At 44.1% G+C, this 18,584-nt stretch overlaps 1 protein-coding gene across 3 annotated transcripts in view; it reads right to left on the reverse strand.

Annotated features, from left to right (window-relative positions):
- Nucleotides 1-18,584, reverse strand: part of CADM1 (cell adhesion molecule 1) — a 189,015-nt gene that overhangs the window by 46,107 nt on the left and 124,324 nt on the right. For all 3 annotated transcript variants that reach the window (XM_083368800.1, XM_083368799.1, XM_083368798.1), the window contains exon 2: nucleotides 278-424. In XM_083368800.1, coding sequence (XP_083224926.1) covers nucleotides 278-424 — 147 coding nt within the window. The remainder of the gene's footprint in view (nucleotides 1-277; nucleotides 425-18,584) is intronic.

Below are 18,584 nucleotides of genomic sequence, written 5' to 3' on the forward strand. Positions count from 1 at the left end.
TAGTCCTTTTCTCTAGCTACACCTTGAGCCGGTCAGGATTGAGCTCCAGGCCGTGGGCAGAGTTAGCCTGCAATACTGCATTCTAACCACGGTGCTACCAAGCCACAAGAAGATAAGACCTGCGGCATTTAAACAGTCAACCCCAGCACAGCAACCAGGGCGCCATTGACCCAGAATGCTGGTCCAGGCACCAAAGGGTGAGAGAAACATCCTGGGCCTCCCAAATCCTTCCCCCAAATAGTGAGATCAAATGGTTGGCCGCTGGCCCTGAACTCACGTCTGAAGTCTCTGAAATAAATAGTTTGCCTGTTGGGATTCAAGAGCTGAATCACGGAGTCGTCACTGTTTTTGACTCTGCAGCTGATGGTGGCAACCTCTCCCTCCACCACGGTCACGTCTTCGGTCACCAAGTTCTGTCCGTCCCCTGAAGAGATTGAAGAAAAAGAAAAGCGGAGGTCAGCCTTGGTAGGTTCGGCTTCCTTGGCTGGGGCTTAGGGCCTTGGCTGAGCCAGCTGTTCCAGCCGTGGGCGTCCCAAGGCTGAGGCTCAGCACACACCGTACACACTTAGCCAATTGTGTGCCGAGTCAGAAGAGCGTCACGGAGATTCCCAGGAAAGCGGCACGTTAAGTGTGAACGGAAGGCCAGTGCAGGAGCTCCCGTGGCTGACTAACTGAAGCCCTTGCTTAGGAGATTTGTCCCTTAAGGAAGATTTGTCCCTGATTTGCTGGTTCAGATGGGCAGCCCCTGCCTCATCTCTCTGCTGCTAATCGCTCCATCCACCGTGATTTTTCCCCAAACAGAATCCAGAGAATTAGTGCAGCAAATGAGGCTCTACAGTTAAGATTTGTCCAAGCTCACGCTGAAAATGGCTGGCAGTACAGGCATAATTATGTAATTATATTCTTAAAAAATTTATATTTCATACCACTCCCTATGTAAACCCATTTCAAACAAACACCAGTGTGCAATCAATAAAACAACACACAGATTAAGTCCATACTCATTAAAAAGAAGGGAGGAAAACAAAAAGAAAACCATTTAAGGCAGAGATGGGGGGGTTGGGTTGAAAGAGAAATCGAAAATACATCATTGTAAGGGCTGCACGGAGTATGTGTGTGTGTGTGTACATGTGCGCATGTGTTGCTGGGTGCCTCAGCAGAGCAGGTTGCTGTCCTCGATTTTCACAATCAAGCAGCAGGACGGGCCGTTGCTTAAAAACCACGATTCCAGCCGCACACACCGAAGCAAGCCCCTTTGCGGAAGGAAGCCTTTGACTCCCTTCCCGGTTTGGCCCTCAAAGGGAATGAGAAACAGGCCAGGATTTTAGGTTGGCTTTCTTTTCGGGAACGGTAGCCTTTGTTTTCTGGGCAGCCTCATTTCCTTTTCTGCAGAACACAAAGACCCTTCTGGAAATGCTTTCCCCCATTCAGGACGCTCCTTTTGATCCCCAGCCGATTATGTCCTTCCAGCAGGACCGGCACTGACCGTTCACTCCTCCCGTCCTCCTGGAAAGCCCTCCCCGCTTTGCCAAGAAATGTGGCTGGGACAGCTCCGCGCTTGCTCCCAGTGGAAATTCCCCCAGGGGGGGGCAGGAGGGGAGGCAAGGGGGCTGCAGGGGGCTTCTTCACAGCAGAGTTGGATAATCACTGCACAACTCCAGCCAGTTTCTCAAGTGCAAAAAACTGGCGTGTGGTTGGCCCCAGGTCCTCTCTGTGTCAAAGCCTCCCCCTCCCCCCTCCCCCCCAAATAAAGCCACCTTCAAACCATGTTCCATGCCTGGCTATGTAGTTTTTTTTGGTATCCTGTGGATGTCACTTGCCATGGCCTTTTTCTGAGTCAGTGATTGATGGGCAGGAGACCACCAGCCCATCTGCAGCTCAGAAACGCCCAGGTGGTCCCCCTCCAACTTAGCTGATCCCAGACCGGAGACGGCCCGTGGAGTCCCCCCACCCAGCAGAGCCTGTGCCAAACCCACCCGATGCACAAATCCCAATTAATGTTGTCCTTTGCTGGCAGCAGGCAGGTGCCGAGCAGCGGAGGGAAAAATTTGCACAAGAGATTTGCCTAAGAAGCCACGGAGAGGGGCTTCATGGCATTTCTTTCCAGACCTGGTTTTCCCTTATTAGATTTCAAAGAGGAGGGGGTGCTGCTAAAATCCCAAGGCCCAAGGAAAGAGCATTCATGGCCTCTCCAGGCACCAGCTGGCTGGGCAGCCTTTCACCTTTTCTTCTCCTTGTTAGAAATAAAACACCCGTAGAATTTCAGGTAGGTTTCATTGAGTCAGTCAAGGAGACCAGGAACATCCGTTGCTTGTAGTTGACCAGAGGAATTCAAAGTTCACTTTGCCACAACAAACACAGGAGCTAGCTAAAAATGTAAGAAATTCAACAGCAAACTCCAAAGTATTTATCAGCTTCACTCTAGAATTACTGACTTAGACCCACTGCATGCTTCAACTGTTAGGGATGCTTCCGCCATTTGTTTGCAAAGCACCTTGAGTCTGTGCTGATTTAGTGGTATGTAAATAGAATTAACCACAACAATATCCATTCAATCCCCAGGTTTATGTCATGGATTGAGTGTGGACAGATCCGGAATGCAGAGCAGCTTAAAGGTTGGGAATGGACAACTGCTTGTCTAGAGGAAAATTCCAGGCCGGGCTTGCTGAATGTACAAAGAGACGCCCCTCCATTCCTTCCCTTAGGACTTTTTGTCATGCTCAATAATAATGCAATACAATAACAGGAATGTTTAAACAACCCTCCCCCAAACATTACGAAGATGTAAGGCATAAGACTGTCGGTGCCTATTAACCAGGATGGTTTAGAACAGGGGTCCTCAACCTTGGCAACTTTAAGACTTGTGGACTTCAACTCAGCAAGCTGGCTGAGGAATTCTGGGAGTTGAAGTCCACAAGTCTTAAAGTTGCCAAGGCTGAGGACCCCTGGTTTAGAATCCAGAAATTCCCATCAAATTAGGTGCTTGCAAAACTCTACTTCTCCGAAATAATATGCAACACACATCTGGGCCTTAGGAACCGATTATACCTTGGCATCAACTAAGGACTGTAATTAAGCCTGGCAATTACAGTCGTAAGTGCTGATAGTCATAAAGCGGATCATCATGTGACTGACCCAATTTTATGACTTTTGTTTGGAGCAGTCATTAAGCAAAGCCATTGTAGCATATACTGGTTTTCAGCAGTCACGTGACTGGGAGACGCTGCAAAGGGTCTTAAATGGGGACTGGTTGCCAACTGCCCAATATCTGGTCATGTGACCATGGTGGGGGGGCTGGGTCTTTAGTATCTTTTGAGGAGTCTGTCATAACTTTGACTGGTCACTAAGTGAAGAGCCATAATTCCAGGACTACCTGTACGGAAATGGGGAGCATCTCTCTCTTGTGAACCTCTGGGCAGAACTGGCTGGCCCACGTTAGCCTGCTGGTCTGCAGTTTTGATGCCAATCTATTGTGAGTGTTGTGTTGCTAATTTGTGTTGCTAGCTGCTCCCAAACAAAGAGAAACTAATTTCTCCAGCAGAAGACTGCACAGCCAATAGTCAAATCTTTCATAATGCTATCAAACCAAAACTAATGAGTCCTGAAGGGAGGGGGAAAAATTCTGCAGGAAACTCCTCCCTATTTTGTCATCAACCCAGAGCTCACAGCAAATTAAAGCCATTAAGATTTGATTTCCATCTCAGCCATTATCAGCATATTCTTTTAAACATTTACTTTAAGACAATCCTATCTTTCAATTAATTAATCTCATCCCCCCATTTACCCTGTTTTATATCAAATCAAAATCCTATACAAATGAATAAGAATTATAGGGGAAACTAATTTGGAAATAGATAATCTGAGGTTCAGACCAGCGAAGCTGTCGATTTAAGAAATACCGCTCTCTACGCTGGAAATGGCCAAAGGATTTCCAGGGCAGCAGAAATTGCTTTCAGATGGCCATTCCTGGGTGCTCAAACGTTCTTCTCAGATATATATCCAACCACCAAATACTTACCAAGGATTAGAATGTGGAGCATTCCCATGATATCTGTTGCCCTCAAACTTCACAGGAAGCTTCCTATTGGGATCTTTGGAGACTATTTCCTGCCAGGACCTCATGAGATGGAAATGTCCTCCTCTAGGCTATTGGGAGAGGCATCCATACAGGATACAGAATAGCAGAGTTGGAAGGAACCTTGGAGGTCGTCTAGTCCAACCGGCCCCCTGCTCAAGCAGGAGACCCTAGACCAGAGGTAGGCAACGTTGGCTCTTTTATGACTCGTGGACTTCAACTCCCAGAATTCCTGAGCCAGCCATACTGGGGGGAAAGGGAGAGTTTCCCAAGCTGAGCCATGCTGGCTCAGGAATTCTGGGAGTTGAAGTCCACGAGTCATCAAAGAGCCAACGTTGCCTAGCCCTGCCCTAGGCCATTCCAGCCACATGGCTGTCCAATCTCTACTTAAAAGCCTCCAGTGATGGAGCACCCACAACTACTGAAGGCCAGCTGTTCCACTGGTTGATTGTTCTAAGTGTCAGGAAATTTCTCCTTAGTTCTAACTTGGTTGTCTTCTTGATTAGTTTCCTTCTGTTGTTTCTTGTCCTGCCTTCAGGTGCTCTGGAGAATAGGCTGACCCCCTCTTCTCTGTGGCAGCCCCTCAAATACTGGAACATTGCTATTATGTTCCCCCTGGTCCTTCTTTTCATTAGACTTTTCATACCCAATTCCTGCAACCGTTCTTCGTGTGTTTTAGCCACCAGCTCCCTAATTATCTTTGTTGCTCTTCTCTGAACTCTCAACATCTTTTTTTATATTGTGGTGACCAAAACATCTGCAGAGCTCCCCATGTCGGCTTATTTGCCAAAGGCTTCCTCCTCTTCAGTCATTTAGGACAGGCAGATGTTACAGGCTGGGAATGCCAAGCAATGCAGAAGAAAATTCTCTGGTAAACCATATCTGACAAAAAAAAACTCGCACGAGCAGTATGTTTTGGACTAAGGACGGGGGTAGAGAAGTGGAATATTTCTGGCAGATATTCACAATGCACATTTTTCCCCCAATTAAAGTTAATTATGCCCAAATGGAACACATGGTAATCTGTATGCTTTCTTTTTCACTCTTTCTTTCGTTTAATTAATCTGCTATTGTAATTTTTAATGTTAAGTTAGAATCCTATCTTCCCAGCTTGGATATTCACCATAGAAGCTTCTTGATGAGTTTTAAATTCCAAAAGGTTTTTAACTACAGCATTTAAAGATGTAAGCCACATAACAGTTCATAATAGCTCCTTTGGAATCATTAGAACTCAGAGTAAATACGAGGCGCCCTGACAATAGTGGAAAATGCGCACTGGAGGGCGGTTCTGTGAGAAGTGGGGCGTCCTTCTGCATTCGATCCGCTCCATGGGCATCTCCTCTACTTCCTCATAATGTCTTCCTGACAATGATTAAAGGCTATTGTCTCGACTGATCGCCTCAGAGATCCTCTTGCTTGATTTAGTGCAGCAACAAAGTAAAGCCAATAATGCAAAAGCAAAGAGGTTCAAACAAATCCAGGAAAAAGCCAATGTTGGGAAAAGTCATCTGTCAAGCATGAGAAAATCAGGAAGTCCAGGCAGTTCAAATGAATAAAAAGGTTTACTACAAGCTTATGCTCACTGTGAAAATCTAAACTACGAATGGTCAAAACAAATAGGTGATAGATAAAGAGTCAATGGGATTCAAGCTGGGCTGGACTTCGATCTCTTTTGGGCACGAAGGGATGCCACAGTGATGACGCGTTTGGCCCCTCCCTCCCTCAGACTCAGCCTGGTCATCTCCTACATCAGCCCTGTGTGGAAGGCTCTTTCTACTCTGCTTCCACACTTACAATTTTTGGTTGGGCTTAACAAGCAAATGTTTGCAAAAAGAATTTCACCTGTTTGTAAGAATGATTACTCAGCCGGGTCACTGAAGGAACTGGATGTGTGGTTCAACTAACCAGCATGAAAAATGGCTTCCCACCAGCTGGTGGTGGCATCTAGTCTGGCCTGGCTGGTTCTTAAGTTCTGGTGGGGAGGGAGAGAATAACCTGAAGGCCATATTTTCTCCTCCACAACCCCACCCAGAAGAACCTCTTGGGTGGTACAGACCCACGCTGGGGAGGGCCTCTTTCACTGCTCCAAAGGATGGCAGTGAGGCATCCCTGAAACCTAGATGAAGAATGTCTCTGGCTTACTGGCTGGCTTGCTCTGTCTTTAAGATGTTCTGCTTCTTAATTTGTGTGTTTCAATTCTGATACGATGCTCATTAGCTCTTAATGAAACTTTATGCTGTTTTGATGCTTTGGGGGTATATTTGTATTGTTGTTTCATGGAAGTTAGCTGATGGGATTGCACTTTGACCAAAAGAAAAGCAATGCAGATTTATTTATGTATATTTATTTATTATTTATTTATTAAATTTTTATACCGCCCTTCTCCCGAAGGACTCAGGGCGGTGTACAGGGCAATAAATATCAGAATATAAATACAAAAGTTAAAAAAGAAGTTAAAAAGAATTAAGTAATTATGCCCAATATAATACAATAATAAAACTGTGTTAAAACTAAATCCAACCCCAAACCCATCAGACCAGGCCAGATTGTTCAAATAAATAAGTTTTTAAATCGCGCCGGAAGGAGCGAAGGTCGGGGGCCATCCGGAGCTCAACCGGCGAGCGGTTCCATAGGTCTGGCATACGCCCTCCCCCTGGGGGCCACCAATCGACATTCTCTGATTGGAGGCACCCTGAGGAGGCCCTCTCTGTGGGAGCGCACTGGACGGAGGGAGGTTGATGCTGGCAGCAGGTGCTGCCGTAGGTAATCCGGACCATGCCATGTAGGGCTTTATAGGTCATTACCAGCACCTTGAATTTCACCCGGAGGGCAACTGGCAGCCAATGCAGCTCGCAGAGCAGAGGTGTAACTTGGGAGTATCGGGAGACCCCCAACACAACTCGCGCGGCTGCATTCTGCACCAGTTGAAGCCTCCGAGTGGTCCTCAAGGGCAGCCCCAGGTAGAGAGCGTTGCAGTAGTCCAAACGAGAGGTCACGACCATGACCATATCATCCAGCATATCCTCAAAAATAGAACGTTTCAGGCAGATGGTTCACATATGATTTAGATTCTGGCATAAATAAAATTCTGAAATCATTTTAGAACTCATCCACTCCTCAAGAGAGATATACTTAGAGCCTAATTGTTCTACCAAAGGTTGAATTGGGTGCAAGTGAACAGGCTTTCCTTCAACCCCCTTTCAGCCACAAGAATGCCCTTTTAATCTAATCACATGGGCTTCTCCTGATGTATTGACATCGAAGGATCTTGAAAAACATACCCAGTTAATTTTGGAGTCAATGGGTGTTAAATTTCTACAGATGGAGGAGAAATTGGAGAAATTGGAGCAGAGAATGGAAGAAAGGATGGAACAGAAACTTAGAGAAATGAAGGTAGACATTTTGTCCTCAGTGCAAAAAGTTGCTAAATGTGTGGAGGTGCTGGATGATCAAGTGCAAGATTTGATTCAAAAGAATGCTTTATTAGAAGCAAAAGTATTGGAAATTGAAGATTTAAAAGACAAAATCGACAGTGAACAGAGCTTGGCCCAATTTTACCAGATGCAGTTTGCTGTGAGAATTAGAGGCCTAAAAGAGAATATTAAGGAAGATTTAAAGCAGCTGGTTTCTGAGGCTTTTGAGGGAGTATTGAACCATCCAGCATCTGAATTAAAACAAGGTATGGACAAAGTGTTTCGTGTGAATTCGTGGATTGCTAAACAGAGAAAGTTGCCTAGAGATGTGGTGGTTTATTTTGTAAAAAGGGAAATTAGAGATGAAGTTATACAAGCTGCCTACGATACCAAAGTTGTGATTGCTGGTCAACAAGTTTTGGTTCTAAAAGAAATTCCTCCAAAGATTTTAAAGAGAAGGAAGGATTTTATATTTCTTGTGCAAGAGCTCAAGCAAAGAGATATAAGGTTCAGATGGGAGATCCCAGCTGGGTTGAGCTTCATGTATGATGGCAAAAGGTACTGTTTGAGTAATGTGAAGCAAGCGCATGATTTTTATAATAATGTCTTGAAAGTAACCCCATCAACACTTCTGGAAGCTGCAGAGGGATCTGGAGAAGGAGAACATCAAGAGGATGAAGATGCACAGATAGACGAGAAGGGTACAGGAGGAGTTCAAGCTGCAACTCTTTTGGATGATCTTAGAGAACAGAGGGTGACGCGTGCTGCCTTAAAACGCTCAAAAAAGAAAAAAAAATAAGACCAGTAGAAATCTATGGAACTTCCACAAAATATTTATAGTTAAGTGGTAGTTGTGTTTTTTTTAAAAAAAAAAAAAAGTTTTGGGATGCTATGTATGGTAATAGATTTTTTTTTTTAATTTGGAATTAATGGACAACTTACTACAGAGGAAGAGGAAGAAAGTTTTGTGGGTTAATGTGGGTTAATTTGTGTAAGAACTATTTATTAATGTGCAAATGAGAATATGTTAAGGTAATAGTGAATTGTGGAAGAACATAGATGGGAATGATGCTAGTTTTCTTTTATTTTAGTTTTTTATATATATTTAGTATTATTAAGGATTGGTTTACTATATACAAGCTAGAGAGTGATGGATTTTAGAGTTTATAATTGTTAGTATATGATTGTTTATGATTGCCTTTTAGATATATACCTTGTATTTTGCTCTGGGAAGTCGGGGGGGGGGGGAGGGGGGAGGAGGGGAAGTGGAGGGGGGGAGGTAGGGGAGGGAGGAGGGGGAGGGGGAGGGGGGGGAGATAGGGGGGAGGTAGGGAGGGGAGGAGGGAGGGGGAAGGGGGGTTTTTTTAAAGGAAAATTGTATTTTATAAAACTTTTCAATAAAAAAAAAAATCTAATCACATGGGCTTCAAAAGGAACGGATCCCTTTCCTGAGACTGCTCTCTTTGGTTTATATTCCAGAAACCTCTAATCACTAAATGAAATCCATGACTGTCAAGCATAATATAGTTGCTATGCTTTAAAAGACCCCACACTTATCATGCCTGAAATATTATGACTGAGATGCGCTGGTGAGTTTAACAAATTGGAGAAATGCAAGGCTTAGTTGATGTAGCAACAGTGGAGAGAGAGAGAGAGCCTGCTCCCGTATCACCTTCTCTTCATTGGTTCTGTGGGAGAAGGAAAACCAGAGGAGGCTGCTGAGCTGTGATTGAGATAAAAAAGCATCTGAGCAGCAGCTCTTAAGACTGGACGGACATCTCACAAGGACTGGGTGCAAGCTGTCCATCTTTGCAATGAGTGAAACATAATGTTGGTCTCTTTCCTAATTGTATTTCTTCCGGTATAATGACAAACCAATGTTTTTTCTCTGAGGCTGCTTGATTGATGCTCCAGCAAAATACAGATAGGCTATGCAGGTAAATCAACAAACAGGAAATTACTTCTGGAATTTCTTGAATCCCAGCTCATAAATGAGGATGGGTCTTTTTCTTCCAAAATGAGATCAAGGGAGGCTTGCAGTGAGTGGGACTGCAAAATAACACAATTTGTTTGGGTCTATCTCTAGAGCTAAATTGTGCAGCCATTCAGTTGACAATGAAGCAATACTTCCAGCGTGTTCAAAGAAGACCCCCCCTCCCTTTGTCTCAAAGGGCTCAACCTGCCTGTGTGAAGAGGGATGGTATTTGCTGCCCTTTGTTGTTCAGTTCCCCACAACTCTGTGTGACTTGACAGATGTCACTTGATTGGGATTGGCTGTCAGCAGCTGCTCCCCTAGAGCTCTTGTAAGCCCCTGCTTGTGTCCTTGTTGAGGGTATCTTCTCTTCTGGTGGCCTCTGTTTCGATTGCCTTCATTTTTTCCTAGTATTAGAATCTGCTCTTGTGACTCTTGTCTTCATGCTATCTGTCCAAAATATTTAACCTCAACTTCATTATTAGTACTTCAATGAGCACGCTGGCCTTACTTCTGGTAGTACTGAACAATCTGTACTTTTTGCAACCCAAGGTGGCCTCAACAAATTTCTCCCACACCAAAATCCAAAGTCGTTTGTTTTTCTTCATTCGCCCTTTCTGATCACTCGAGTTTGACAACCCTGCAACTGTGATCCCAGCAACATGCAGAAGGCTTCAGAAAATTCCTTCCAAACTTAGAGGGAAGATCGTTCAGAAATCTTAGGGATCTTCCATCCCATAGTTGTAAGTTAGGACTGGGAAGCTAAAGAAATATCCCAGAAGAAGGGAGTGGTGAACGGTTTCCATAATGACCTTGGAGTCATCTGGCATGAAGACTCAAGTGAGTTTTCATAGGCTTATATGTGACAACAAAACCTTAGCAAAGTGGTTTGCATTGCTTTCTCGGGGTCAAATAAAGAAGCCACTCAGCCTTTCACATAACTGGCCACAATCCTGGTCTCCCCTCTGCCTTGGATCACACCCAGCTTTAACTTGGATCGTACTCAGCTTCTCCTGGAAAGCCTCGTGTTACTCCTACCCTGTCCCACCTCTATGTCATGCAGGGACAGATGTTTTTTTTCAATGGAAGCAATGAGGAGTGTTGCCAAAATGTGAGGCACTCCAGCTGCCCTCCAGTTTGACATATGGTCCAAGGAGCATCCAGGGCAGTTGGTAGAGCAGTCTGACTTATGAACACCCACAGAACGGATTCAACTGGACAATTAAGTGAAATTAAAAAATCCACCCCAGATACTGGTGAAAAAAACAGTCTCTCTCTGAGCAGGTCCTATCTGGGTTCTTGCCTGATGTTGCACGTGCAACATCTGTGTCTCCATCTCTTGCTGGCTTCTTTGGTGAGAAATATATTCAGGAATCAAACCCGACTTCTCCAACCTCCTCTGACCTAGAGTGGCACCATCACCCTCTGAGACTCAGAGGACTGAAATAGGAAGCTCGATGTGAAAAGTTGGGGAAGGAAATGCTGCCTCTGAGCCACCCCTTGTGGGCTTTGTTAGACTGTCACCACAAGATGCTACATCTGGGTGGAAAATCATCAGACTATTTTAAAAAACGATGCTCGGTTACAAAAACTGAAAATTTTGAGAAGAATGGACAATGCATGTTAATTATGCTGACAATATAAAACTTTCTCTTTCAATGGAGTTAATTTAGTGACATCTGTTCAAGTCCAAGAAAATACAAGGGGCGATTTAAGATGAAACTGTCGGGAAGAAAACATCAACATTCTGCAGCTTCCTTTCGCTTTTTCCGGCCAGAATTATTGCAAGAAAATGGGAATAACAAAGCCACCTGATGCATTTTAGCCTTTTCAAATACGCATCAGCAGCAGGACTAACAAGCCCACATGGGTCTTGTGGAGGGAAAATACAGCAACTGCTCTCTAGATATGGCATGTGTCATCTACATGGACCCTCTTCACGCAAGATGGGGCTTTTTGGCAGGAGCCACAAAGAGGGCAGAGAAGGAAGAAGGTGGTTTTTGGGGAGGAAGAAGGTGGCAACTGAGGCAAGGAGGAGACCGGCTGTCTTCATGCCAGAGCTCCTCACCCTGGTCCATTTTCAGAAGCTTCTGGTTGGCTTCCCGAGAACACAATCCTGAACAAGAAGTAGAGAGATGGCATGTTCTTGAGAACTTCCCTCAGTGTGGTATCTTCTGGGTGTGCTGGGACTGCCCTGCCCAGAATTTCTAATCATGGTCCTTGTACTTAAAAGTCATTTTGGGATTTTGTCAACTGTGATTCCAAAACTTTGGAAAGCATCATGTCGGGAAAAACGTTTTCGAGAATAACCTGTCACTTACACTCCAAATGTTGGCCTATGATTCCCCAAATGATTGTTTGGCCCAGGATAAATTCCACAGCAGAAACCAGAAACTAGTCCTTCACAAAACTAGTCCTTCACTTCATGATGTCCAATTGTTCCCCATAAAGAAGCACTCATCTCTTTCACAAAACACATTTTGCTTCTTAAACACCCTGATGAGGACACTTAAAGCAGAAGATGCTTTTGATGGCCCGGTGTGTTTCATGAAATCTCTTTTGCCTTCATTATCTGAACAGGCCTTCTCTTTCCTGAACTCAAAGCTTCAAGTTCAAAACACTTAAGAGGATCACAAAAGATAAGATACGATTCTCTTCTCAAGTGGAACTATAATGTTTATTTTGCTTACAGACCACATGGAAATTAAGAGCTCCTTTTCAAGCAATCATAAAACTGGTGCATCTTTCAATTAAAAATGCTCGCCTACAATGCTTCTTAAGCGATATTATGTGGAATATCATTTAGCTGAACCACCTGAAGATCTGAGATAACATTTTCTGTTGATTTGACATCTACTCTATTTCATTCACTGAAGAACTATCTTATTGACAAATGAAGAGGAGACGCTGCTGATCTCTCCTCAAATGTCACACTGACACTGGGGGAGGGATCACTTCTGGTGAAAGGTTACAAGGAATACAAGCATTTAAGTGAAAAGGCACTGAAGGTTTTATTGGCTTTTCCATATCTATATCTATTTGTAAAGGTGGATTTTCAACTTTCCCAACCACATACCTTGGCAAAACACCAAATTAGGCAAAGTATCAAGACAAATTCTATGATTTTAATACATCCCACTGATGAAATAGGCTGCCATAGGCATGTTCACGAAACCCATTGACCATAATCTATATATTAAAGATAAAAATTGAGTATTGTTAAAGCATATTTTATTGTTCTTTTTATCCCTTTTTAAAAATGTTCCTTTTTTGGAAAAAAGATTGGCATTGCATAGTCTGAAAAGACTATCTTCCCAATGTTTCCTGATCCCAAAATTACCTCCTCCAGCCATTTCATACAGAAGTTGAGTGAAATGGGAAGAGACACAAGCCACGTAATATCCCAGATGGGAGCAATGATGGGCTGGACATTCTTCCTCTCAAACAACTAACTGGAGTTAGAGAAAATGCGAACATAAAAATCAAGGAACTCTAAGCGATGAATCCACCTCTCTACATATCTACCAACCAATGTACTATGGTCATCTAGTCTCTTTGAGATGACACGGGCTGGTCATCATCTGGAGAAGCCCCCATGTCAAAACCTCATTGCAGACTGCAGTTGCTTCTCCTAGATGCCCCTTTGAGCTACCAGATGACCTAATGAAGACAGAGCCAAGAAGCCCCTCGTGGAAATAACCACTGGGTGCCCAGACTTCCTCAAAACTCGTGAAGCTTTCACATGACCCGGAAACCTAGGCTGAACACAGACCTTGCAATGGCCCCATTGAACAGTCTCTGAAGAATGGTGGAATGGTGGGATCCAAAGTTAAGCAGGAATCAACTGATGAAGACAGAGGCATTTATGAAGGACACTCTTTTTTACTTCAAACTCTACAGTCCTGAAATCTAAGAAGATGACGGTCCTCAGCCCCCACCCCAACCCTCTAGGAATTTGAATGGAAGGTGCCAACAGTTCTTCAGATAGAGCTTGTGGCAGCTGCAATCACCTGGGTAGTTTTGATCTTCTTAAAAAGCAGTAAAACTCTGTACCCAGCTGTTTACCATACCTGCTTCAAGGGCATTTTTAAGGCCAAGAATCAGCATGTCTGAAATCTGACTGAGAGAAAAATCTGTTCGCCTATCCCAGGGGTAGGCAACCTCGGCTCTTTTATGACTCATGGACTTCAACTCCCAGAATTCCTGAGCCAGCTGGCTCAGGAATTCTGGGAGTTGAAGTCCATGAGTCATAAAAGAGCCGAGGTTGCCTACCCCTGGCCTTTCCCAAGTACCTTCTCCTGCCAATCAGAGGCCCTGAAAGAAGTCCGAACTCCAGCTCTCATCGAACATGAAGAGCCGGAAGGATTCGCGTGGAACACTCCTGGAGTAGAGGGGTCACTGTCCACCAACATCACCCCAAAATGGCATGAAATGTGGGTGGGGAGCAAAGGGGGGAAGAGAGAATGTGGGGCTGACGTGTGCAGGTGGAAAACAGGACATTTTGTTCATGAGACAGGTGTAAACAGATGATAATGATCAGGCTGAACAATACCGCAAGGTGAAAATTGCGTTTCTCACAAAAGGAGCCAAATGGGTCTGGATTATTATGTGAAAGGGGCAATTTCTTAGTGGAAAATTAGGTTTCGGTGACTCATGCCTGCAAGCCTATTGTGATGGGTTCTCATCCGCATCAGGGGCCGTTCAAAAATGGAGAATCTGCCAGAGTGAAGACTCTGTTCCCACAACTTTTTTTTCAGCCCTGACCTGAAATCATAGGCAATTAAACTGATAACTGTGAGGTTCAAAGAAACACTTGAATCTCCGAACCACAGAACATGACGGCTCACCTGTGTCCACAACTTGTACACGATGTACCTAGGTACCAGCACTGACAAGTCGGGATAGTTTAACTGGGAGCTGACTGGGAATTCTGGGAAATGAAGTCCATGGGTCTTGAAAGTGTCTAGGAAACCCTGTCCTTAAGGCATAAAAATAAATCCAAGCTTTGGGAGGAAAAAATCCACCTGCGTGTTTCAAGACTTTCTTTCAATGGGTCCACTTTCCACCAGATGAATTTCCAGATTAACTGCTGGTAGGAACAAATGTGGATCTCTGATTTTGGGGCCACCCACTCAGTTCCCCTACAGTTCATGTGATTTCAGCATTTCCCACTTTCCTGACCACAGTTATCCACTACGGGAATCCAGCCACATCAACCTTAGATTTATGACCCGCCAACTGTGTTGTGATTAGGTGTCATCCCTGTCTCTATGCTCCCCCTGATATTGATAGATAATATTCTATAGCAGGGCATTGTCTGACCTTTCAAAGGTTACAGCCAGTAGATACTCCACAATCAATATGGATCTTATCTGTCACAACCCGCAAGAAAAACATTACCAGTGAGATTGGCCACTATGGATTCAGACAGAATGAAGAAAACACTTGGTGTGGAACCGTTTCCCCCTGTCCCCACCCTAATTCTGCTCTGAAGACCCAGTTTTTCATTTTTATTCCTTGCTGGAAGAAGAGAAATACGTTTAATAGTGAAGAGAAAATTTGTCTTTTATACTAGCTGACAAGCTCATGTTCTTGGATAACATTAAAAAATATGAACTGTGAGTTTCAACTGAGTATACATAACTATCCCAGTAACGCCAGGAAAAACAAAGGCAGGAACAATCTCCCATTTGCCACGAACAGAAGGAGATGGGCTCTGGCCCCCTCGGTCCCAGAAACAGGCCATGATTTTACTGGGAGAAACCAAACTACCTTTAGCCATGAGAGACTGAGGGGAGAAAAGCAATGGCAGCCATCGGGGAAGGTTTGCTTCTATGCATCAGGAAAGAGCAACCGATTAAAAATCATGCTGCTCCCAGCCCAGGGGAAGCAGAATTTGCTCCAATGCTTTTCTGTTTCTGAGGGGAAAAGGAGCCAGTGGCAGAAAAGACAAGATTAAATATCCACTTTTACTTTTACAGAGGCAAGTATGCTTGCCTCCAAGACTTCCCACCGGCAGACATAATTGCAAGTCACAAGAGGACTCCCACGTGCTAAGTCTTATGCCTGTAAATAAGTTTTGGAAAATTCAGTTGAGAAACAAATCACCAGCTAGATCTGAGGGGCACAGAGGAGCAACTGAGCACCCAACGGGCAACTGAAATTTTCCAGTAAGCCACTCAACAATCCACACTGAGGTCATCAGCCAGGATCCAAAGTCAGGTGCAGTCAGAAAAGATTAACAATAATTTTCATTTAAGGATCTCATTTTGCTCTTTTCTCACCCAAAGGGCACCAAGATGAAGAGCTGAGGTGGAGATTATGGTTCCTAATCCCAAGAAAAAACACCGTTTTTTGAGGACTCCATCCGCAAAAGGCTACCTACCATGAAGATTACAACTTTTCTGTCTCATCTACAACTTTACAATATTGGAACATGAAGGCATTTTATTCCCTTGCAATATAGAATTGGGTTGGAAATACCAACTGGATTATATTTGAAATTCAACTGGGAAACATGAACAAAGAATCAGCATCAATTCTGGCAAGAACCCATTCTTTGTTCCTCCAAAGGATAAAGAAAATCACAAACCCACAAAGGACGGATCTTCAGTGGACCCAGCTGGTAGAACTCTTTAGGGGAAAGGAAATGGCGATAAGAGAGTACCCTAAACTCGGCTGGTTGACATCCTGAATACTGCAGCATTTTAGCAGGAGACCCTACGCCATTTTCGACAAATGGTTGTCCACTCCCTTTTTAAAAGCCTCCAATGTTGGAGCACCCATCTTACCACAGACCCCATTTGTGCACATCTCTACAGTAAAGAAGAATGATGAGTGGGAAACTGCATCTCCAGAACCACCCAGAGTGGCGCTTTCTGTGGTTCATGCACTGGACGTTATCTGAGATGGCCTTCTGAACACTAGAAACAGAGGATCTACCAAAGGGGAAGGCAGGACACCCCAAGAAAGAGGTGGATGTGGAGAAGAACAGCTCTCCTCTTTAGCCATCAAGACATGCTTTTCATCTTTATTAGGATCTATCTTTTACCCATCTGAACCAATTGAGATTTTCTGCATTTAACCTTGAAGTAAAAGGTAAAATACAGAGATGACAACAGAACACAGATATCTTCCTAGTGTTTTGAACCAGCACTCAAAGAATATTTTGGGAGTTACAGCACCGGAACGGTGATCTAACACCTCAGAGGGCAAATAAAGGAAAGAAAGAATTCAACACAAACACTCCCAGGCGGGATGTCCAGCCCCCACATTGTGGCCCTTGCAGATGAATACCCGGAGGGTTTACATCAGCAGCACAAAGCAGTTTAACACCACAACTCAGGGACTCCACGCAGTCCCTTATTTACCCCAGCATGCATGTTTTGTGTTTTCTTCCAATGTTTGGTTAACATAGGACAGTAAGTATTGGGGGGGGCTGGAGAGGAGGGAGGCAGGGAAGAGAAGGGTGGGAGGCTGGATGTGCAGGCTGGCATCTCTGCAATGTCAGCTTCGTTTTTTCTCCAGAATTTAAAGCTCTGACAGCCTCCCACTTGCAGGGATACAACTTAATGAGAAATCCTATCAGGCCGGATCCTTTGTCAGCCAGGATGAATCCCTAAGTTGGCTTTGTCAAGGAAGTCGCCAGAGCTACAAAACACTGTCCAGGCGCTGGATGCTTCTTCCAAAGGTCAGAATGAATATTGATGCTGCACAGTCAGAAAGAAAGAGGATGCTATTTGACTGTTCTTCCTTTCCCTTTGGAGAAAGGGATGGGGAGATGGCAGGCCCTTCAAAGGACACTCCCCCCCCTTTCCTGGAAGCCCAATTGGGCTTTTAAGATAAAAGACCCTTTATCAGCCACAGGTACCAATCAATCAATCAACTTTATTACAGTCATTGATCAATTCAGAAACAAGACCAGTTCTGAGACAACAGATAAAAATCGAAATAAAACCAAATAATAGAAAATTGATGTGGTCAAAGGGTTGTGTATTTTACAAAAATAATAGAACAAAATTTAGACGCATTCTATGAAATGAAAGCCCAACTCAATGCTACAATCAGCAAGTCCACACATTCAGAAAGGCGAGCCTTTTCTTAAATCACTCTTTGAACATTGTTAAAGCTGATGAATGTTGCTGGCATAAAGTCTTCTGCTCCTTCCTCATCTTTCAAAACCAAAGCATCTTAACCGCCCTGAGTCCTCCGGGAAAGGGCGGTATATAAATGCAATAAAATAAATAAATAAATAAATCTTTATTTCAGGCAGCAGCTCAAACCGGAACGTTGGTAAAAATGAAGTTTTTCTTTAGGAAATCTTCTGTTCTGTCAATACTTTATTATATCTGCTTTAAAAATGATTAAACTGTGCCATCCAAGCACTGGGGAAAAATACAATTAAGGTGCAATATGGTCTGTCAAAGTAATGCAGGAGTCTCATCATAGGAAATTAATGGGAGAAGATTCCCACATGAAGGTCTGCCTCGTTATGTTTCTCGTGTGTTTTTTAATTTATTTTCTTATTGTGATTTTTGTATCTTTTTGTGCTGTTGTGTTAAGCACCTGAGGCATCACTGAAGTGGAATGGCAGGATGTAAATTCTATAAAACCAGCATAACATTAATCCTGTCTCACCACAAAACAGGGTGCACACCGCCAGTGTTGGTGTCTCTTTTCCATCAAGTCTTTTCTCCCCTATTCAAAATTGATTCAACTTCAGAAAAGGGCTGCTAGCTCTTCCCAAGAGCGAGTGAGAAACAGAACGGTCCCTATCCAAAGGATTAAAATCAAACGGTTGCCAGGATTGATGGGGAAGAGACTGATTATTATTTGGGGAGGTGATTAGAGACCCTGGCTGGATGGGCCTAGTGAATTAAATTTAATACAGGCTGTTAAACCTCCAATGGATGTGGCTTCTCCAGCGGATGGGAGAGGCCAGGCTGGTCTCCTCTTTGCCGGGATGAAAAGGCAGCCAGAAGATGGATGGGTCCCAAATACATGGACGTTCTCCTGGGGGCTCCTCACACAACACCCACATATTTGCCTGCTGCACCCCTTCCAAAATCACATGAACAAATGAACATGTTAAGATTCTGCAGTTCTGCACTAGGGTCTCTGCTGA

This window comes from Vipera ursinii, assembly GCF_947247035.1.
Source record: "Vipera ursinii genome assembly, chromosome: 8".
NCBI lineage: Eukaryota > Metazoa > Chordata > Lepidosauria > Squamata > Viperidae > Vipera > Vipera ursinii.